Source organism: Gekko japonicus, unplaced genomic scaffold (genome assembly GCF_001447785.1).
Source record: "Gekko japonicus isolate JY-2015 unplaced genomic scaffold, Gekko_japonicus_V1.1 scaffold1375, whole genome shotgun sequence".
Lineage (NCBI taxonomy): Eukaryota > Metazoa > Chordata > Lepidosauria > Squamata > Gekkonidae > Gekko > Gekko japonicus.
Window position 1 is genome coordinate 296365 of NW_015168087.1, and position 23273 is coordinate 319637.

At 41.8% G+C, this 23273-nt stretch overlaps 1 protein-coding gene across 1 annotated transcript in view; it reads left to right on the forward strand.

The window, feature by feature from the left end:
* Window positions 1-22831, forward strand: part of SCFD2 (sec1 family domain containing 2) — an 82416-nt gene extending 59585 nt beyond the window's left edge. Inside the window, 3 exon segments of the mRNA XM_015414718.1 lie at window positions 20732-20881; window positions 20884-20983; window positions 22797-22831. Coding sequence (XP_015270204.1) covers window positions 20732-20881; window positions 20884-20983; window positions 22797-22831 — 285 coding nt within the window.
* The last annotated feature ends 442 nt before the right edge of the window (window positions 22832-23273 follow it).

Sequence of the window (23273 nt, forward strand, 5' to 3'; positions counted from 1 at the left end):
GGTGATGCTGGAATGTGTAAGGCCCGTGCCGTTATAAGTACTTCGCTTTGGCTAGGTTGTACCCATAGTGTGTGTGTGTGTAAAGTGTGGTAGCACTGGTTTATTTTGAACTAAGATGAAAATACTGATTTGCCACTGTGTAGAAGGGTCTGCTGACAACAGTCTGTTGTAGGTTCCAAATGTAGAAAAACACAGAAGTGGGGGGAAAGGCAGGAGACAAGTGAGGACGTTTTAAATATGCATTTTGATTGTCAGTTGTTACCCAGCGCACTCCTAATCATAGCCCTCTATGGATTTATACCCATTGCTTTTCAACCATGATAACAGGTTGAGAAATGGAACCCAAAGCAAGCTTTTCCCCCCCTCCAGCATTATACTTGCTTCCTAAGTACACACTCATTTTCTGCAGTCCAACGGCAATTACTCTGGATTACATGATTATTTAGGATTACATGCTTGCAATTCCTGAGTAGGACACACGGCACTATTTTGAGCATACAGTTTTGAAGACAGCAGACGGCGAACGCATAAAATCTCATTGTTCCTTTTCAATGCTCCAGAAGTATGGCTGTGATCAATGGTAGTACAGTTCGACAAGCCTTTGTCTGTGAAATGAACATGGACTAGCATCGTTCTGGTATATGCAAACCACATCTGTGTTCGGAGAGCTCGCCATGGCTATTTCTACTCAGCTCTTGTTTCTTCTTCCCCATTCTGCTTTTGTTGCTGTTGCTTTTGAAGAATACCAGTTGTTAGCAATAGAGGGAAGGACGAAACCCATCGTCTCTCTCCCCAGTCGGATGTTGACATCACAATATGATACACGCGCAATAATAATGAAAACAACAGCATACTTAAGATATTAAGACAGCATACTTCATTATTATTATCTACTCATAGCTGTACATTTGACATAATGACCATAGGATTGTTTACATGAGTACTTAATGATGATACAGAAGACGCTCAGAAGCCTTTAATTAACCAAGTGTTCTTTTCCTTATATATGCTTCTGCTGTTTAACCCCTTGAGTGAAGACTGAAGCACATTAAAAGGTCATGGTTCTGGAATAGCACAACCAGGTTATCCACTTAGAGGTTTACATAAAGATATTTTACATTTTTGTAGTCTCACTGAAAATTACTATAGAGATCCAATAGCTTGTGTGCTTCTAAGCCATATCTCAGGCTCATAGATTTAAAAAGATGGAAGCTTCCCACACTGTGTATTCTGCTTGTCAAATAACTTTAATTTTCCTGCAAAGTTTTCAGATTCCCTTTCTAAGTAGTAAAACTGTTACTTATTAATTTTATTTCTCTAGGAATGATTGGATGGGATGTTCTCCATCTTTACAATGTGAATAACACGTGCCAGATTTCTATATAAATTCAATGTCCTGAATAGCATATGTAATGGGGAATTTGTATAGATAAGGTAGGCACTTTTAGCATGGCCTGAAGAGGGAGAAACTGATTTGCATAACTGGTTTTATTGAAAGCATTTTTGAATTATTGCTATCACACTAATTTTATTACAGTCAGCTTTAGAGTCGCATCCTACTGCTATGAGCAAGAGACACATGTGTCACATCTGGTGAACATCTAGAGACTTTTTGAAAAGAATATTACATTTTGTATGCTTGGAAGTATGTATTTATGCTTTTGAATAAGTTTATACTGTAGAGTACATTCTGAAATTTTGAATCCGCAAAATGTATTGGGACATGTTTTACATAATTGGGAGCAATGTTCCCTCTAAGCTGTGGAGTCTCGTGAGCAAAAGCTACTGGCATTAAAATTGTGAGCGAGTGATTTGGCTACTGCATAAGTTAGTTTGCTCTGGAGCCATCCTTCCTGAGCTAAGACAAAAATGTGTGAGCCGGAGGCTAAAAAACTGTGAGCTAACTCACACTAACTCAGCTTAGAGGGAACACTGATTAGGAGTCATGGCTTTTCAATAGGTCTCCTCATGTCATTTTCCCCTGCAATGTTTGTTGACTTGGTTGCTTTGGAAAATGGATCTTGGTTGCTCTTCTTGTGTCTACACAGCACCTTCAGATGTTCTCCCTTTTGACTTGGATAAGAATTGGTTAAATTAATGCTCCGGTCCAAAGAGCATTGTCTTTCATCTGAAGAGCTACCACAGGTTCGCCCAAGGGCTTGGGATTATCCGGTTGGATTTTAGTCTCTCTTCTTTCAACAGCTGGTCCTTTTGTTTTGTTGCAAGCTGTTTTCTTCACGTCCCAGTTGCCAAATCAGTTTTTATCATGTGGCGTACAGAAGTAAGGGGGCTGCTGTGGAAGAACAGCAGCCTTGGGAGCCCCCTTGTGTACGGGGAACTTTTTGCATGGTTCTTTGAATGGCAGCCATCGTGGGGGCGGCCTTAAAGAAGCATGTGAAATGCCAGTATTTAGAAACTAGGCGTTTCTTTTTACCCTGTGAGTCTAAGTAAAAACACGAAAGGAAAATAGAGAAGTTCTTGAAACTTACTGGGGCTTGATTTCAAACTCTTTTGTTTATTTACACCAAATGAGAAGCTCTGGTTACTAGTCTAGAGATACACCTAACTTCACTCCGCTCAAAAAGGGGATTTTTTTGGGTCTGCTGCCTGCATGCTTGCAAGCTATGCTGAAAATATAGAACTTGTTCTCCTTTGCCTCTTTAGGCCAGAACAATGTATTACTTCAGAAACTGCCATCTAAAGCCATGTTTGCCAGATAATGTCAATGTGGGAGTGGGTGGGGGGCATTTGCAGGGGAGAACTGCAGGCGGAAGGAAAAGGGCTGAACCCTTCTCACTTTTGCTGATTGCCACTCGCAAATGCCCCCCCCCTCCCAGACATTTGTTTTGGAGAAATGGCTAAACAGCTCTCTCCTGCTCACTGATTCTCTCTTGTAAATGGTCCTCCCAGACTTATTCTATGATGAAAATATGGTGTTGGGTTTTCTGTATTTTCCTCCTAAACTAAGTCTTGTTTCACTCCTAGCTTGAGGCCTTTCTATTTAGAGTAAATGTTGGGCTGACGTACAATACATCTAATGTGAATGCCATCTGTTTTGAATAGGGTTGAACCCAAGGGGAAGGGGGGAGGTTCATAAAAATCCTTCACCAGTGTCAGATGGAGACCCCTTTGGGTGATCATTGCAAAAGATCTTGGAAAGTATTTGAGTGTTAGTGTGACTCCTGATTGGCTACACTCAACCATGTGACCACAGTAGGAATGACAGCAAAATTAAGCACACTGTACTCTTTTCCCCCTTATTCATTTATTGTACAGTGCAAAGTGAAAGTCTGTTGCTGGTATATGTTTACATTTTATTGTCAGGTGCTGGTAATTCAGTCTCAGTCGGACATACAGAATGCTCAGCCAAATCCAAAGCACGTTAGGTTGGAGCTGAACTAAAGAAATATGGGGAAAATGCTTTTGATTGAATAATAAACTTCAGTCCCCTTTTGCGGTATGACTTCTGACACAGCAAGAAGTCTGAAATGAAAACCAGAGTGGAGTGAAGGTCTTGACAGAAATGTGCCTTTCATTAGTCCTTGCAAAAGAGCTTTTTCTGGTAAAACTTTCAGGTTGGAAAGGTCATGGGCAGAGCTTCATCCTGGTTCTTGTAATTCATGTTCGGGATTTTGACATGTTCTAGCACATACCTCCAGAGCACATATTCACACAACGTCTGCTTAACCACGCCTCTTCCAGCTGTCATTTTATCCAGTTGTGTCTGTAGAGACTGGCAAGGCATTGCAAGATGAGAACCAGTGGGGGGAAGGATATCTTTCTTTTCTTTGCATCTTTTGGAAAATATATCTCAAGTCAGCCTAACATACATTTGCCATAACTGCCAAAGAAGAAATGCCAAATACCTGTAGCAATAGACCGATCCCCTTATAGGCAGTTATTCCGCTATTTTAATTGTTGGCATTTTTGTTGCAAGAGGAACCAATTAACTGTTTCCCCCCACCCAACTCTGATATACACATTGCAAAATGGTTTTAACTGAGAGTACAGAATATCTGTGGAGACACCTGTTGACCCACTCTCTTGATGCGAACAAATTTTGAGCCCATTGTTAACATCTGATGACTCCTGTGCTAGTGTTTTCATCTCTGATTTTCACATGCTATTGCCAGGATGTGAAGAATGATACGCCTAGTTGTATGCTTGGCACTTCAGGGGAAACATGCAGGAGCTTCAAAGAGGGAGCAAACCTGAAAGATATTATCAACATTATAGATGTTGGAAAAATTTTCCCTCCCCACAGTATGTTCTATCACTGTCACTCGTATTTCCTCCACTGTTAATGAGCTGGCCTCCAGGCATCCTCTCTGAAGGAGTCATTCTCGCTGATCTAACTCGTAGTTCAACTTTCAGGAAATGAAGGAAGATGGTAACAGAACCCTGTGTGAGTATGGAACAAATCCCGTCACCAAAGCTTTGTGGTAACTCAAGATATAGGAAATATTTTGGATAAATTCTTGCTCATTCCCTTGCATAAAATCACCACCACCACCCCAGTTGTTTGTACAATAAATAAGTATTCCTTGTGTTGCTTTTGTTCTTCTAAAGTTGGAGATATCAGAACTGAATTTAACTAGACCCTGGCATTTGTACCAAACAGTGGTGCCAAACAGCGGCATTCCAATTTGTTTTGCTTGGCACTCAGGGCCGTTTTTTTCCCCCTGAGGGACCAAGGCTGAGATTGCTCACCAAGGCTGGCAGCCCCTCTTCTGGTCAAGTACCACCCCCTGTTTAGATACTGGTGTCCTGGTCCAATAAGGGCGATCTTAATTTGTAATGTTCATCCCACTTAAAGCAATGAGGTGCTGATGGATGACATCCACATTTGAATGTGTATTTGCATGTCCATCTTGGTGTAGTGGTTAAGTTTGCGGACTCAAATGTGGGAGAACCGGGTTTGATTCCCCACTCCTCCATTTGCACCTGGCTGTATGACCTTGGGCAAGCCATAGTTCTGATAAGAGCTGTTCTTGAAAAAGAGCAGTTTCTGTCAAGAGCTCTCTCAGCCCCACCTACCTCACAGGGTGTCTGTTGTGGGGAGAGGAAGGGAAAGGAGTTTGTAAGCCGCTCTGAGACTTTTTTGGGTAGTGAAGGGCGGGGTATAAATCCAATCCCCTCCTCCTTCTCCTCCTCCTTCTCTCTTCTTCCTCCCCCTCCTCCCCCTCCCCCCAGCTGGTCAGCTAAGCGCAACAGGGTAGGGGCAAGAGAAGGTTGATCCAACCTTGCTAATTGGAAAACATTTCCTCTTTTCTTTTCTTTTTGGCTTAGTAATAACATTTGAAGCCGCCTGCATGCATTGCTGATGCAGCTGCAAATAAGAACATAAGAGAAGTCATGTTGGAGCAGGCCAATGGCCCATCCAGTCCGACACTCTGTGTCACACAGTGGCCAAAACCCAGGGGCCATCTCCAGAGGGGCCAGAACTCCAGAAGCCATCCCACTGTTGCCCCCCACCAAGCACCAAGAATACAGAGCATCACTGCCCCAGACATGGTGTTCCATCTATATTTTATTTATTATTTATTTTCTTTATTCACATTTATAGCCTGCTCTTCCCGCAAGTGGGCTCAGGGCGGGTAACAATATTTCATTGTGGCTAATAGCCAGTTAAAAGGAGCTGCGGTGGCTCAAGTGGTTAAGACACTGAACTGCAGGCTGTGGAAGGTCGGTAGTTCAGCAGTTTGAGACCTGGGTGTGCCGCATGACGGAGTGAGCTCCCGTCTCTAGTTCCAGCTCCTGCCAACCTAGCAGTTCGAAAGCAAGAAATTGCAAGTAGATAAATACATACCACTTCAGTGGAAAGGTAACAGTGCCTTGGTGTTTAGTCATGCCGGCCACATGACCACGGAAACGTCTTCAGACAGCGCTGGCTCTTCGGCTTTGAAACGGAGATGAGCACCGCAACCCTAGAGTCGGACTCGACTGGCTTTCGAGCAAGGGAACCTTTACCTTAATAGCCAGTTTGGTATAGTGGTTAAGTGCATGGACTGTAATCTGGGAGAACCAGGTTTGATTCCCCACTCCTCCACTCACACCTGCTGGATGACCTTGGGCAAGCCATAGTTCTGTCAGAGCTGTTCTTGAAAGAACAGTTCTTGAAAGAGCTCTCTCGGCCCCACCTACCTCACAGTCTGTCTGTTGTGGGGAGGAGAAGGGAAAGGGATTGTAAGGTACTCCGAGTGAAGGGTAGGGTATAAATCCAATCTCCTCCTCCGCCATCTTCTTCTTCTTCACTGATGGACCTCTGCTCCATATGTTTATCCAGTTCCCTCTTGAAGATGTCTAGATTCGGACCCCCATCTACACTATAATGCTCATCTGGTCCCAATGGAATTGGCTGGCTCCACTATCTCACACCAAGCAGAGATGTGCATTTGTATGTGGAGCCACTGGTTACATCACATAATCAGTTGCTTACAACCGTAGTTGAACAAGCCATATTTTTTCATTGTCTGTATCTCTCTTCCCGCCTTCCCTTCTGTTTTTTTAATGATTGTGTTGAATGAGGTTAAACCTGTGAAAACATTGAAGAAGTCCTGTTTCCTCTTTTTTTTTTGTATTCCTCCTATGTCCCTTTTGCCTCTCCCCCCCCCTTTGTGTTTATAGTCGCCCAGCATTAATGGGGTTAAGTTTGTGGCTCAATGAGTCTCCATCATTATTCACTCTCCTTCCTCCTTTGTGATCTTCAGAGAACTGGAGAGTGAGAAAGAGATCCCATTAGCCAAATAGCTGATTAAGAAGACTAAGTAATTACTGTTTGTGCTAAAGCATATGCCCTTTGTCCATTACAGAGACTCCTCAGTAGACTGATTCTACTGTCAAGACCTAGCAACGAGGGGATTTTTTTTTCCTTTTTGAGATGTTGCTTCCCTAAAGGGAATCAAAAAGGCATTTTGAGATGGTGCTTCCTAGTAAATGCCAGTTTGTTTCCTTGCTAGGCATTTCTGCCAACGGTTATCGACGGTTATAAAGCAGCTCCAGTATTGAGAAGGAAATTCATGTGCTCGGTGCAAACCACCTGTCTGTGCTAAGCCTTTGAAAACATTCCTCCATTTCCCCCCAAAAGGATATCTTTTTATGTCAAAGATGAAGTATTCATTCTGTTTTGGGCTGTTTTTAAGAGCCTGAAGTCAATCATTCCAGGTTTTGTCACTGAATTGCATTTCTGTTGGGGGAGGGGTGACCGTGACAGTATTAAAATTTCTGTCATCAATCACTGACTATTTAGCATGTTTCCTGCAAATGAAGCTGGGCGAATAAAAGTAAATGTCTGCTTTAGTTCAGCAGCAGCTTTATTGCATTTGGAAAATTATTATGACAAGAATGGAAATTTAATAGAGAAATCTGTCTTTGCAGTCTAGGGCTGCTAAAAAGTATAATGAATGGAATATCTTAGTACAATACTGCCATCTACTGTTGTTTTGGGGAAGGTGGGAGGCTTAGAGCCATATTGACTGTTGTAGTAAAAATACAAATTCTGTACAGAGAGAAAGCATTATTGTGAAAGGTTAAAAAGTGCTGTCATTGATTCCAACTGCACCGTGTCTTTGATTATATTATTCTTTTAATGCACATATGTGTGTGCTTTTTGTTATGCTGCTTTCCGAATAATCATGGGTGAAACAATAAAGAGCAGGAAGAGCTGTTTTGGGCTCTTACCCTCCTGTGGTGATGTTGTGTTTTGAACACTTAAGCACAACCCCTTTTGTACAGAACCCATTCATCAGGATGCTTGTTTGGCTTGCTTCCAATTCAAGTATAGCAGTCTGCAAAAATCTTCTCTCTTGTTTGTTCTAGGACAATAAGGTTTAGCTCCGTTTCTGGGCTTTGGAGTAACTTTTCGCGTGCAAGCTGAGTTTCTTGAGAGCACATTCCTTTATTTTAAGCTGGGATTGCCTCCTTTTGAACAGCCACTGGTGGCAATTTTGTTGTTGCTGTTGTCAGAGCACATTTTCTGCAATGGCCCCAAAACAAATCAAGCCCCACTTATCACATGAATCATTGTTGAAGTCGGCAGTAATCCACTGTGTAAAATCTACCCATAAAAGCTGGGAGGACAGAGTAGGGATCAAACCTGGAAGGCATTAAATTAGTTCCAGTATGTCCAGGGCAAGACGCTGCATTGCTTGCTGAGGCAGGCAAAACGGAAACAGGCAGTTTATAACAGGCAGTCTGGTTGGAGAACAGTGGGGTTCATTCGAAAAAGATTTATATCCCCCCACTTACATAAACATTACAAATGTGGGCTGCAAGCAGGGAGGCCAATCTTGATCAAAATCTGTCTTAAGAACCTTTTTTCATTGTGAATAAAATGGACGTGTGGTCTTGTTCGAAGATTTGGCCAGTATTTGTGAAATAATCTTTGTCAACTTTCTTGGCTAATTAAAACACTTCCCCTCCCTTTTTTTTTTGCACAGTGAAAGTGGACCACCTACCAATCATTTAATGTCGTTGCTAAAAATAGAACTCGGGAGACACAGGCATGAAGGCTCGGAACCGATAGCATCTTTTCTCTGATGCCATTAATTTTGCAGAAATTTTATTTAGTGTTTAACGAGGAAACAATTATGTTGAAATTATAGTAGTATTTTCAGCTGTTAAGCAAAATGTAGTGTGGGAAGGGGGTAGGTGTTGTCCCTAAGAAGGCATGAAATAAAACCTCAACAGCTTGGTTTTAAAATGAGCATTTTTATCATTTGAGAGTAGGAACTGTGAGTCCAGAAGTTTTTGATTCAAATATGGTGGATGTAGCCAAACTCCTGAGTGTCACATCTGTTAAATGCAGGTAACATTACTTTATAAAGCTGTTGTAAGTGTTGAAAGAGGAAATACTCTATCTAAAAAAATACTGCTTGCTTTTATTCTTCGGTAAAGTACCTACTACACTGGAGAGTGTTGTACGGAATATTTTGATGAGCAAGCTAACAAAGATTTTTCCCCCCCTAGAAGCATTCCCCTACGGCTTCTTAGGCTGTGAGATAGCTGCGGGTGGTCAAATGTGGCACAGATGGATATTTATCCTTTAAACCGAACATCACAACCAATGCCTATGTGGGTAAAGTTTGTTATTTGCTTGTCTCTCCCACCCCCAGCACTTTTTATTTACAGGAGGTGGTATGTATGACATTTTTATTTGCCTCTTCCTCCAAGGAGTTCAAGGTGGCATACACAATTCTGCCCCTCCCCCCACAACATTCCTGTGATGTAGGCTGAGCTGGGATAGAGTGATTGGCTTATGGTCACCCAGTGAGCTTCATGGCTTAGATACTTGAACTGGTCCCAGTTCAATACTCTAACCATTGCACATCTGTAAAGTGGGGTTTTTTTACAGTACTTTATAGATCGACAGCAGCACAGACCAGTTAAGGTTTCTCTTGTTCAGCTATCCTATATTTATATCCTATTTTTCTGTCTTATGGGGACCCAAAAGGGTTTACAACATCATTCTCCCTTCCTCTGTTTTATCCTCAGAACAACTATCCTGAGAGATGGGTTAGGCAGAGAGAGAGTGTAACTGGCCCAAGCTGGCTCTCTTGTCCTCTTAATCTGGTTTATAATATTATCATGGTTGAAACCAAGGACAGTTAATTAACAAGACAAAATAAGATAAATACCTTTTAGCAGGGGTTATTTCGTAGAAAAAGAGCTAGGGGGACTCATTAGCATAACCCATTAGCATATGCCACACCCCCTGACATCACCGGAAGTGTGTCCTCCCCACAGCCGGCGACGACCTCCAGCGGGCACCAGCAGGGAGCTCCAGGCCCCGCCCTCCCGCACCTCATCCGGGGGGATGGCGTCCCCCCGCGTCCCCCCCCAAAATGACCCCTGCCTTTTAGTATGAAATGCATGCTTATGGAGCAGTAGAAAAAAAACAAAATATGCTTTTAGGCCTGGTTATGGAAGTAAAACAGCCTTGGTTGCCCTGTTGAATGATCTGCACTGGGAGATGGACAGAGGGAGTATGATTTTGTTGATTCTTCTGTACCTCTCAACAGCTTTCAGTGTTATCCTGCTGTCACAAGTCTGGCCAGGAACAGCATAGGTTGCACTGTCAGAGCACAGAGCAAGTAAGACAAGAGCACCAACTCAGGAAACATCGTTTCCTACTGCTGGGTAACCAAGTGCTAGCTGTGGCTAGCAGTGCCTTTACCAGCTTTGAATTGTTAGCCAGCCAGCTGGGCAGAAAAGATCTGGCCACTGTGGTCCATGCCCTGGTTATATCTAGCTTAGATTACTGCAAACTTCAGTTGGTGCAGAATGCTGCAGCTAGGATGTTAACTATAGTGGATTGTAGGATTATGTCACTTCAGTCTTGGCCTACTTACACTGGCTCCCAATCTGTTTCTGGTTATAATTCAGGGTGCTGGTGTTGACCTTTAGTTTTATAGGGTTTGGGACCAACATACTTGAAGGACCGCCCTCTCCCTTATGAACCTACCCAAACACTACAGTCATCTTTAGAAGCTCTGCTTTGTGTGCCCCCCTCCCAAGATTAGGTAGGTGGCTTATTTGGTCATGGCACCAAAACTCTGGAACTCTCTACCTAGAGAGACTCTTCTGTCCTCTTCTGTTGCCACCTTCTGCCAGCAGGTGAAAACTGTTTTGTTTCTTTTGGTGTTCCCTCAGTAATTTTTTAAAATGTTTTTGTACGTGTACTTTAAGCTCTCATTTTTATTTAATATTAATGCCAATTGTGTGTCTTTGTTGTTTTTAAGATGTGGTTTTTTATTATGTGTGTGTGTTTTTTTAATTTGTCAGCTACCTTGATGGCTCTTACAAGGGCAGAAAGGCAAGGTATACATTTTTAAATAAATGTTCTGTTCCACTAATGGACACATCTTTCTGTAGCATAGGGCACCTTCCCATGATCCACCATGCTCTTCCAATAGCGTTAGGCATGGGTGCTTTGTGCCAGAATAAGGTGCTACTGATAGTGGAAGAGATCCATGGAATCTAATCCAGTATCATGTGAGTCCAGTCACTAAAAGAGTCTTCCTCTATGTGCTGAACTTCTTGCTTCCATTTGTAATGGTAGATGCAGAATGCCACAGTCAAGCTGTTGTTGGGTCTCTCTATATGGGACCACATCCAGCCTGTGCTGAGGACACTGCACTGACTGCCTATAGCGTACCGGATTTGGTTCAAGGTCCTGGTGCTAACCTTTAAAGCCCTACATGGTAAGGGGCCTGCCTACTTGAGGGACCGACTCTCCCCATATGTGCCCCAGCGAGCACTGTTGTCAGGGTTGCAACATCGCCTGACCCTCCCTGGTCCGAAAGAAGCCAGGCTGAATGTCACCAGAACCAGGGCTTTCTCAGTGGCGGCCCCAACCTGGTGGAATAAGCTCCCAGAGAACATCAGGGCCCTGCGGGACCTTTTACAGTTCCGCAGGGCCTGTAAAACGGAGCTCTTCCACCAGGCTTTTGATTAGGGACTGCCACTGATGAGTGTGCCCTGGAACATCATCTGGCCTGAAATTTTAGAACACCCTCGGGCATGAGATTCCGCTGGACGCTGCCCCTATCGTTGGATGGGATTTGGATTACCGCCATTTCTGTTGGGTTAATTGCAACTGGTGTTGTTTTAATTGGTATGGTATTTATTAATTGTTTTAACTTGGTTGTTTATGCAATTTTAATGTTGTTAGCCGCTTTGAGCCAGATATCTGGAAAGGCGGGATATAAATATAATAAATAAATAAATAAATAAATAAATAAATAAAATGGTAAAGAGCAGGGCTCCAGACCAGTGAAATAGCCTAAGAACACAAGGAGGAACACGTGGAATATATTTTGCCATTTTGTCTGTGCCATGAGAAAAATTTGACATCTGGAATAGAATTGCCAACCTATAGGTAGGGCCACGAGATCTTCCAGAATTAAAGTTGATCTCCAGACTATGGAGATCAGTTCCCCTGTAGAAAATGGCTGCTTTGGAGGGTGGACTCTATAGCAATATACCCCGCTGAGCTCTCTCCCCCTCCCAAGACTCCACTGCCAAATCTCCACGAATTTTCCAACCTGGAATTGGCAACTCCACTATAAAGCCCTCTTGAGTTCCCCCATTTGGTGTGTATTTTTGGGTTTCAGCGTTGTTAAAGTGTTGCTTCTTGGAGTAACAAGTCCAAGGGTCTGCAATGTATCAGTATTATGACAATGGACAGCTAAACCACAAGAACATTGGCGTCAGTGTGCCATAGCATTGAGTGCCATTCTGGAAGCGAGAAGACCCAGGTTTTGCTCCCTGCTCAACCATGGAATTCTCTGGGTTACCTTGAGCAAGTCATTCTGTCTCAGCCTAACCTAATTCACAAGACTGATGTGAGAATAAAATGGAGGAGGGAAAAACTGTGGTACGCAACCCTGAGCTCCTTGGAGAAAGGTTGCGATAAAAATGCAGCAGAGCACAGAGATAGCAAGCTAGTGCTCTTCTGGGATCTCTTAAGAAGCATGAGATTTGTTTCAAGGTCAGCACTAAACAGCACTAAATTCTTGTTTTTGCAAGCTACAAAGAGAGAGAGAGAGAGAGAGAGAGAGAGAGAGACTCCATCTGGCCACTAGGGCAGGGGGTGGACTTCACCAATCTTTCCCCACTGTAGAAGCCTATACTGGTAGTTTACTTGTTCACTTTTCATTTTGTATTCCTCTTTTTTAAATTTGAACTACCTGAAAAATCTAACATTTTTTTAAAAGTATGATTTTGAAGTTGTGAAATATAAAAATAGTGGTGACAACAATTCATCAGTGGAGTATGTCACATATTTTTCAGGCCCCAGAGAGAGAGGAATTTCACATTACCCTTTTTAACCCGTTTTGATCCGTCATGGAGTAAACCAGTATAGGGCTGCCATTTCACACATGGCTTTCCCCTTCCAGTAAAGAGCTGGATCTGAAGCGGTTTGCCATTTCAGACTGCACCACTTTTTCCCACTTTTTCCCCACCATTTTTCGCCTGCACGGGCGATCTCCGGCTTTTTTTTTTTAATGTTCGCTTTATAGCACTATAACAAAACACTCCAGGCGTTCCAATGGGGTTGATATACTGCTGTTCCCAATTGGCGTTATAGCACTATAACACTATAAAGCAAACATTTGTTTTTTTAAAAAAGCCAAAGATCGCCCATGTGGGCGAAACATGGCGGGAGAAAGCACACTGGAACCGGGAAAGGGAACTGAAGACTCCTTGGAAGCGGTTGACAGGTAAAACGCTTCAGCCCCGTTTCCTAAATGGAACAGAATCGTTTGTGTGTGAAATGACAAATATATTCCGGAAGGGAACCGGTTCTAAAACGGTTCTGTCTGAAATGACAGACCAGAAACCGTTTGGGAACTGTTCCTCTTCTGGATTATATCGTCTGTCTGAAATTCCTCAGTGAGTGGGCCCTGCTTGGCTTTAACATCATTCTGTTAGCGGTCATGAAATCCTGGCACTGCCACTTTGATTTCCTCATGAGGCATCTAATCCATTCAAGTCTCAAGACTGTATGAGGGGCATGACTGAAGCATAGCCCTCATAGTGGCTGGTCATGCCATTTCAATTTTTTTTAAAAAAATAATCAAGCTGTTGCTGCCACCTGGCTTTCTTGTGGGTAGTTCATGGTTATTCTGTTCGTTTTTTAAATTATCAAACTTTTCAGATTTGGCTTAACATTTAATAATTCTTGGCTGAGAGTTCTACACAAGATGTGGAAAGGACTGCTCTAAAGTACTGTAACTTTTGTAGGGATTAATGTTAAAATTTAGGGTTGTTTCCTGTCTTTCGGGGTATCATTTTTAAAAATGGTTTCTGTATCTTATTCCTGTTCCCTGACCATCACTGCCACTGAAATGAGTCATAATAACTAGATTTTTTGTTCTTTAGTTTACCACAGATGTAACAATATGTTGTTGCCTGATAGCGTAGTTTGGCGAATTGTGTGTATCTATGTTTAGAAGATTTGGCATCTGGCAATTATAAGTAATGTGTTATTAGAGGAAGTTAGTTTGTGTTTAAGCCTTCCATTTATGGCATAATAAAATCAAAAACAGAATCTGACAGGTTCCACTGAGGAAAAACAAGGACGAGGCTAAAAGTTTAATGGAGGCAGGAAATTGCATCTCAAAAAAGGGAGGAATTCTGAGGAGGATGGGAGTGACTACTGGGGGGAAAACAAACTGCTAAGCATTTTCAGTACTATTTTCTGCAAAATAATTGGAGGCAGAAGTACTAGTGAAATATTTCAGTAGTGCTAGTGAATGTGATGAGTGAATACCTCTGTTTGTGGGTATCTGGACACTCATTTTGAGAGAAAAGCTTGTTGTTTCCCCTTTTGAGTAAATTGCACTAAATCAATAGTCAGTCTTCCAAAACAGGCAGCAGGGAATAAAATTCTATATTTTCTAGTTTTATTTCACTGCTGAGATAAGATCTTTTCCCTACCTTTTGCAAGTTAAGTACATAAGATAACCTATTGTGTGTAGGCGGGGGAAACACATATAAAGATAAGCAACCATTTTTCTCTTCAAGGAGCTCCTGTCTTTTTTTTTCTGCCAGCATCTCCTAGTATGATAGTACAGTAAAGTTTTAGGTTTAAGGGATTTAGCAGTATGACTGATTTTACATCTATCAATGTTGAGTTAGATCAAGCAGAAATATTCTGCTAATAGAAGGGGGGGTATTTTCACCTCTGCCCTCCTCCACCTATACACCTCTGGCTCCCTCCTCAAAGCAGGGAACATTTCCTCTCAGAACTTCATTACAGAGGACATTTTGAGCAATAGCAGGAGATTAGAGGTGAAGAAGGTCCTCAGGATCGAAGCCATTACCATTTGTGCCTTTCATTAGTTTGCTGCGCAGCAGGAGTGAGAGAAATTTCTTACAAGCAGAGGACTTGAACCCGGGTCTCCTGCTTTCTTACAGTCTTCTATACCAGCCTGTACTAGCTGACTTACCCCCCTGCTACTCAGAGACTGACTGCAATTTCCAAACAAAATACTATTTATACAGTCATGATTGTAGAGACAAAAAGCTCCTAAGGCTCATCTAGACTGTGAATGCTGATGTAGGCTCAGGTGCCCTCAGCAGGTGAAAAACAGGTTGCTTACCTGTAACTGATGATCTTTGAGTGGTCATCTATGCATTCCCAGCAATGGGAATGGCGCCTGCGCCCGCTCGCGGGGTAGGGCGGGGTAAAAATACTTGAATAAATAAAATAAATAAATAAATAAGATCTGGGAAACTTCAAGAAAGCTCTAAAGAGATCTGGGGCCCTCCCTCGGGCATGCACGCGAACAAATGTCATCCTGTAAAACCTAATTTTAAAGTGTCTTTTAGTAGACAATATGAATTCAGTGACAAGTGACCTTGTAATTCATCCAGAGCTATTCCATTCTCAATTTAGTTTAATGAAGGTGGTTTTGGGTACTTGGATACTTGGCCGCTTAGTTGTTTTACCAAGAGGCAACTCCTGGGCTTGTGGCCAGGAAGGTACAAGCTAGCAAATGGCTAGGCTTAATTCATGGGAGACGAGCAAAGGAGCATGTGCTTGTGATTATATTGGTGGAGACTGAACGTGTGGGCTAAATATGGAAAGTTGGAAACAACGCCTTATGTTCAAAGTGGTGATTTTCCTGTAATACTAAGCGGTTCCTTAGCTTGTAACAATGACACATGAACAGATTTTTCCATGGGCATCTGGTTGGCCTCCATGTGGAATAGGTTGCTGGATTTGATAGACCTAGCATGGTGGTTGTTGTATGCAGATTTGTAGAGGTACAGATGTAAAAGGAACAGAGTAAGATAATATGGGTTTTTTTCTGAAATAAAAAAAAACTAGACAAACTCTTTCGTTTGTTTCAGATTAGTAATGACCAAATCTCTGAAGGCCATTTTATGCTCCAGTCAGTAGTCCAGGAACTAGAATTTATGTGTGTGTGTGTGTGTATAACTACTACTTGTTTGTTTGTTTTTGCCATCAAGCCACAGCTGACTTAAGGCAACCCTACAAGGTTTTCAAGGCAAGAGACGTTCAGAGGTGGTTTGCCATTGCCTGCCTCTGCGTTGCAACCCTGGGATTCCTCGGTGGTCTCCCATCCAAATACTAACCAAGGCCAACCCTGCTTAGCTTCTGAGATCTGACAAGATTGTGTTAGCCTGGAATATGCAGGTCAGGGCATAACTACTACTTGTTGTTGTTCAGTCACACAGTCGAGTCTGACTCTTCGCGACCCCATGGACCACATCACGCCAAGCCCTCCTGTCTTCTGCCATCCTCCAGAGTTTGCTTAATTTCATGTTCATTGCATCGATCAATCAGTTGTAACCCCATTTCATTCAATGTTGAAAATGATTTTGCCACACTGCAGTTAATATCTGGTAGGTTTCCACACAGGAGCTGGATAAAATGGCTCCATAGGTGTCGTCAGGTCTACCTTCTAACTATTGGCATCCCTGTCTTTGCCAAGGGTATTTCAAGACAAGGGCTGTTTGTCCAGTATATATGGGCATTGGTGATATGAGTAAATTGAAAAGTACAATTTAAAATAATAATTTAACAACTAGAAACAGTTTTGGCAAAAGAACGCTCACTGGAGAGAACCAGAGCAAGATTTGGATTTGATTTTTATTTTATGAAAAGGTAAACATGACCTATTGCATAGTCCTGGTAAATATAAATGTTTTTCAGCTGTTGAAAGGGATAACTTAGTTAAGTAAAAACCATACAACTCTGAGAGTTTGTTATTAAAGCAGAACAAAGTTTGAGTCCAGTGGCATCTCTAAGACCAACATTTTATTCAAGGTATAAGCTTTTTGCATGCTAGCACACTTCTTCAGATACAGTGAAACCGAATTACATCAACCATTACATGTAGGTAGAGAGAGGGTCATTATTAGAGCAGCTGTTAGAACAGTTGATGATGGCAACATTAGATTGGGGGGGGGGTTATGGCAAAAGGGGCAAAAACCTTTACATAATTATGGGTTTATTGGATTTTTGAAAAAATAAATAACTAAAAATGAATACATAAAAACTCATAGTGTAAGGACAGCTGACCACTACTCAAGGATAAGGAGAACAACACAAAAGTTCACAAATTCACATCAGTTTTGAACAAATGAATGGTGCTCCCACACAAGTTCTATTCTTGTCTGATATAAGGTTCTAAATATCTAGTATTTTTCAGTTATGATGACTCTTATTTTACTTTTAGTTCCACACATTTTAAAGTGTAGAGTAGATAATAACATTTGAAAAAAATATTTGTTTTGGAAATATTTGCTTTGGCTCTGGGTTAGTACAGAAAACGGCAGGCAAGGGTGGGGAAGGATGTCTTGTGCATTCTGCTTTTAGTATTATTTTAAAATGGCCGAGGAACATAAGTGAAGACAGGGTAGCAAAACTGAATAGTGTGATTATTTTTAAATGGAGGCTTTGGAAAGTGCAGAATTGATGTTCTTTTTATTATTTTTATTTGTCCCCTTGATAATAAACCAACAAGGCTAACCTGAGGCCAACATACCCAGCAGGAAATTTGGGTCACGGGTAGTTACATTTTAAAAAACTTATGCTTTAATGGTTGTTCAATCAGTGTAATTGATTGATTTGTAACAGCACAGAGAGCTCCTAAATCATTATAGACAGGCTAGTTAATGACAAACTGCTAGAGGGTTTTGTCGGAGGCAAATTTCTTAACTCTCTGTGGTATTCTCCTACAACCCTTTCAGGGTTTGACTTATTCTTTGTATCGTGTATGTTACAACCCAGATGGCTTTTTTATACAAAATACCCCTATTTAGACACGACATTAAAAACAAAAAAACAAAAGAAAACACAACTATAGGACTATAATTTGTATTTAGTTATTGCTAAATTAAATTATAATTTGTCCTTTTTCTTAAAATCAGGACACATAGCACCATTTATGCAATCATGTACTGGTTAACAAAACAAACAAACAAAATTATTACTTTGTTTTATCCCATTAAAAATATTCCAAACATGCAATAAATCAGTTTCAGAATGCATAGAGTTTGGATCCTGCCTAGATTTGCATGCATGCATGCAGGCCAAATGTTTCCTGAAATGCTGCTTCCGGAGGATGGGGAAACCCCAGGAATAGCTTGGGGGAAAGAGAGGTCTCCCTCCATAGTGGAGATTAGTAAAAATTATCCCCCCTCTTTGCATGTGTAGAAGGATCCAGGCCACAGATGTTTGTTTATATCTGTGGAACGTGAAATCATTACATGAGTCCCGTGAAGGTCTGTCACTTTACTCAGCATTCCAGGCTGAAATTAAATTGTTGAAATTACTTTAATTTAAACAAATCTGGGCAACCACAAAATCTATGTCTAGAATATGTCATGAGCACTCCTTATTCTTCTGTGGCTTTCCTCTGAGTAAAGCTGAGGCTGTCATTCAGGCAAATTATTCTTTGTCATCATAATATCCCATTCTTCTATGGAAAGCTCAGTGATCAAAGCAGTTTATGGGGGGTCCCCGTGAATATCCCATCTAAGCACTGTACTGCAATATTAGGTGCCCCCAGACCATTCACTGTTTGGGGGGATACCAGTGTGAGTGAAATTGCTCTTCCTCCCTCTTATGTTTGCACAGTTCTGTTGATGGAAGAGAGAGGAGCAATTTCACCCCCTTTGCCCTCCTCCCTATAGCATGCTGTCCATGCAACTATTCCTCCATTGGATCCCACAACCTTAGGAAGGATCTTTCCGGGGCAGGAGGAGCCTACAAGCCTATAATACACAGGAATGTTAAAACCCATTTACAAGTAGTCCGTTATTTCACCTATTAAGATTTTTTGACATGACAGAACTGTACATTATTTGCATTATTGTGAACCTTTATATCGTGACTATCAGTATGTTTCTGGTGATACTAGTGTTATTATTAATCCAAGCTGTTAGTTTGTTTATTTCCATACCAATGTTGTTTGCCTAAAAACAAATTAATTTTTTAAAAAATCCATACACGTTCAGATGCGCCATTTGATCTGGTGTCGTCACGCTTCAGAAATGGATTTTATATGCATGATCACACAGTCAACATCTGCCTCCCGTCCCCAGCCGTTGGTTTCCGACTCAAAACTGCTTTAACACGGAGTATTTTGTTACCAGGTCCCAAAGTGGTGTTTTCTCAGCTCTCCCGTTTAAAGCCGCATTTTTCCCCTGTGTGATTGCTCCTCTGATGTCAAGCCACTTCTGGTTTAAACCCCCTCCCTGCTCGAAAGCTGCCCAAGGCTTCCGCTTTTCACCCGCCATTTTTTAAATGCGTTGGCGGTGAGCGCATACATGGAGCTCCGCTACCTGTTTAGAAAACTGACATTTAAATGGTCACTTGTTTTAGAGGTTAGATGAGTTCGGGATCTCATGGAGGCCATTTTTGGGTCAAACTTTTAAAGGGAAGTCTTTTGTTGGAGGGGTTGGATTGAGTCACCCTGGTGGTTCTGCGCATGCGCCATGATAGTGCCCCCCATTCTACGGAGGGGTGCCTATGCGCATGCGCAAACAGAGAAAAAAATTTAAAACCCCACCGACCCGTGCTCTTGCATGTCGGTAGTGTAGACGCCGGGGAGCGACATGACTGCGCAGTGAGGTGGGATAAGGGAGGTAAGTGTGATTGCGATTATCCAGATCAAATACAATCTGGTTAGAACTGGAGCAGTTTAACCCGCTCTCAGCATGCCGTCTGTCCGCACCCACAGAAGGGTTGGTTGGGGGGGGGGTTGTTTGTTTGTTTTGTCATTGAAGCAACCTCAGTATGTTGGAAAAAATCAGACTTGCATTTCCAATAAAATAGTGGAGATTTTCCGTTCTTTCCAGCTGTAGTGTGGTGGTACTACTTCCTACAACATGTGTGTACGTACATGGCTTAAATTTATTTAAAAGAGGACTGTTTGTTTTTTTAAAAGACAATTATTCTAATAGTAAACTGTGAGGCAAGCAGAGTCTCCTGGCAGTGGCCTTGCTCTGAAAGATATGACCTGTTACATCCCAGGCCTGGGCTTCAGGTACTGCCCCACTGCTATGGAAGCCCCCCAAAAGGTGCCAGGTGCCGCCTTCCTTTGGGGCCTTATGACCAGCTGTAAGACAAAACAATTTTGAAGTGTTTAAGGGACAGCTTGAACTAACTTTGGCTTATCCGTGTTTATCATCTGATTTAATTGCCTGTTTTTGTAGTAATTATGTATGCTAATTAATATAATTATTGTTTTTGTATTTTTATTGTTGCCACTGATCGTGACTGTGTCAAGAGAAAGGCAGAATGTATAAATATTTTAAATAAATAATAGGCATTGTCAGAATTGAATTTTTCAGACGTGACAAAAAATTTAAACAAAAAAACTGGTCACCATTTTGGGGGGAAAGTGATTTCTAATTACAGCCATTAGGCTGAAATTCAGTATGAAATGAGTGGTCAACTTTGAGCAAGGTCTGCTCTATTTCATTTTTACCTCTCATTTCTGAAATAGAAACGTGTCTGCATAATAAAGTTACCTAACAAAATGGATTGGGACGTGGCATTTATAAAGATATGAAAGCTTTGCTGTGTGGAGGGAATTTTGCCTTCCCAGATTTCCTGGAAGTTTTTAGGCCTTCTTTGAGACAGCCTTAGGATTTTTCTATAATTGTATGGTTTTAAAGGGTTTTTAAAAAAAAAAAAAAAAATTATTTATTGTACCATGAAAATATGGGATTCCTTTTCTTTTTTCAGAATCTTGGGGAATCAGCCCTGCCTGGTGTCCTGAACCAATTACTGCCGATAATCAAGTCTCATAACAACAGGACAGATGATGACTACACCCCCGAAGACCTCCTTGTCTTGCTGGTGTATATTTATTCCATATCTGAAGAAGTTAATACTGGGAAAAAGAGTTAGATGAGGCTGAAGAAAAAGTGAAGGAGTCCCTTGTCCATTCCATTTGTGATGAACCTGAGCTATCTACCTTGCTGCAGAAAATAACAGGTAAGTGTGTTCTAGTATCCTGATTTACATTTTCTTAAACTATTTATTTTTTTTATTTATTAGCTATTTAGTGACCACTCACCCACAGGGTCTCGGGGTAACTTACAACACTTAAAACAACATTGTAATAAATATGTTAAAAACCAGTGTATAAACTATTAAAATACATGACCCAGCGCCATACCACTATGACAGAAATAAGAAACTCAAACATTTGTTAGTTCTTTCTCCCAAGTAATGTGTCCTGATTCACTAAAAGACTTTAGTTTTGGGTTACCCAGGCCTCCAAAGCCTAGTTCTTTAGGCCAAGGTTTGAGATTCAGTTTCATTTGTTGTCAGCTAATATCATATGGGCTACATCCCCTAGAGTCATGCTTCCTCTTGAGGTAGTGATGTGGAATCTGTGGAATAAAAGAAGCATATGTGCAGACTGATTTTTCTTGTGAATAAACCCAAGGATTTCATATAGATTACTTCAAAGCAGACATACATTGTAACAGATGCTGAGGGCTAGTGCTAACTTCGACAAAGGCTTTATAAGTTTTTTGTTGTTGCTTTTGTTAAATGTTAACTTTGTTCTTGTGAGTTATTTTCTTTCATTGATCAATTTAACATTTGTGTTGGGAAGTCAAAATTAGTTTGAGAGGTGTGTCTGGTAAAACAGCAGCTTTCTTCAACTGGCAACAGTAAGGTGAAACGTGTCCAGACTACCATAGAACTTGTTGCAGTAACACAAATATTAGCTAACTGAAAGGAAAACATCAGAAAGGTGTTAGATTTTCCTGTAGTTCTTGATGGGATGCAGTATGGTTTAGATGTTTTCAGCAAGCTTTTCATTTAGTTTAAAGATGAGAACTATATAGTTATGCCAATTCAGAATGAACTAAATTTGTGATTCCCAGTCTATACGAATTATGGTTGACTGACCCCCTGGTGGAGGTGGGTGTCCCCCACTGACAAACCCCACCTCCCCGCCGCTGATCAGTTGGCCTGTGGGAGGGAACTTACCCTGAAAAAGAGGGAGACCTACCCAACGTGCAGTGAAGTGTCTACGTCACTGCCCATGTGACCTGGAAGTGACATCATCACATCCAAGACATCAGGACAACGCTTTGGTATTTGGGCGAAAACACTATGGTGGAAGCCGAATTTACCATAGAGTTTTTGCCCAAATACCAGAGCGTTGCCCTCACATCCCAGACACGATGGTGTCACTTTCTGTGTCACATGGGCAGTGATGTAGACACATCGCTGTACAGCACCGATTGCCAGGAGGGACCTGGCAACCCCTAATACCCATCAGTCAAATACATGTCAGTTGTTTATTCTGCGTATCATCTTCCCCTTTAGTGGTCATGAGTCTTCCATGTGTGCAATGGTCTGACCATGACAGGGAATGTGCACATTTCTCTTCCTGATATAATTCCTGCAAATTTACTAGTGCATTGGAGTTCCTTACATGGAAACAGCAGATGAAAAAGCAGGCTGGGAGAGCTTACCTTTGGATCCTCCCACTGGTCAGAGGGGACTTCGGGCTGTCATGACAGCAACAGACTGATTTGCCTGCCCATGACTGGATCTGCGTGTGTGTATAAGTGTCCAGGTGGTGCACATGAGAGTTTCCCTTTATTCTTTTCTCCCACAGAAATGAATAAATGTCCCAGATTTCAGATCAAACCCCAAGCTACTGTTCGAAAAGAATAGCTTAAGAAAAATGTGCGCATTTGCACTGCTCCAGATCATAACCTACATCTTCAACAAATGGCAAATGTACAGTATATCTGTCTCTGTTCTATTGTCCCCCCTTATTCAGTCTCTCATCAGAAAGCTTTTTACTGCCCAACATAAAGCCTTGTGTTTTAGTTTCCACTTTTTCTTCCAGATCATCAAAAACTGTTAGACAAAATTTTGTGACTGCCCCCCAGTGGTAGGAATGATGCAGGTGCCTAAAATAGACTGTTCAATGCTCTCCTCCCTCAATAACTGGGGCCAGGGGAAAATATTGTATTTACTTTGCGGTAGGCCTTTTCACCCTGACCTGCCCAGGCTAGCCCAATCTCATCAGATCTCGGACGCTAAGCAGGGTTGGCCCTGATTAGTATTTGGATGGGAGACCACCAAGGAATACCAAGATCACTACACAGAGTGGGCAATGGCAAACCACCTGTAAACGGCTCTTGGCTTGAAAACGCTGTAGGGTCACCATACGTCAGCTGTGACCTGGTGGCAAAAAAAAGCAGCCTAAATCATGAGCCTAAGTTTAGATATTTTTCGAAAGCCATGCAATAAC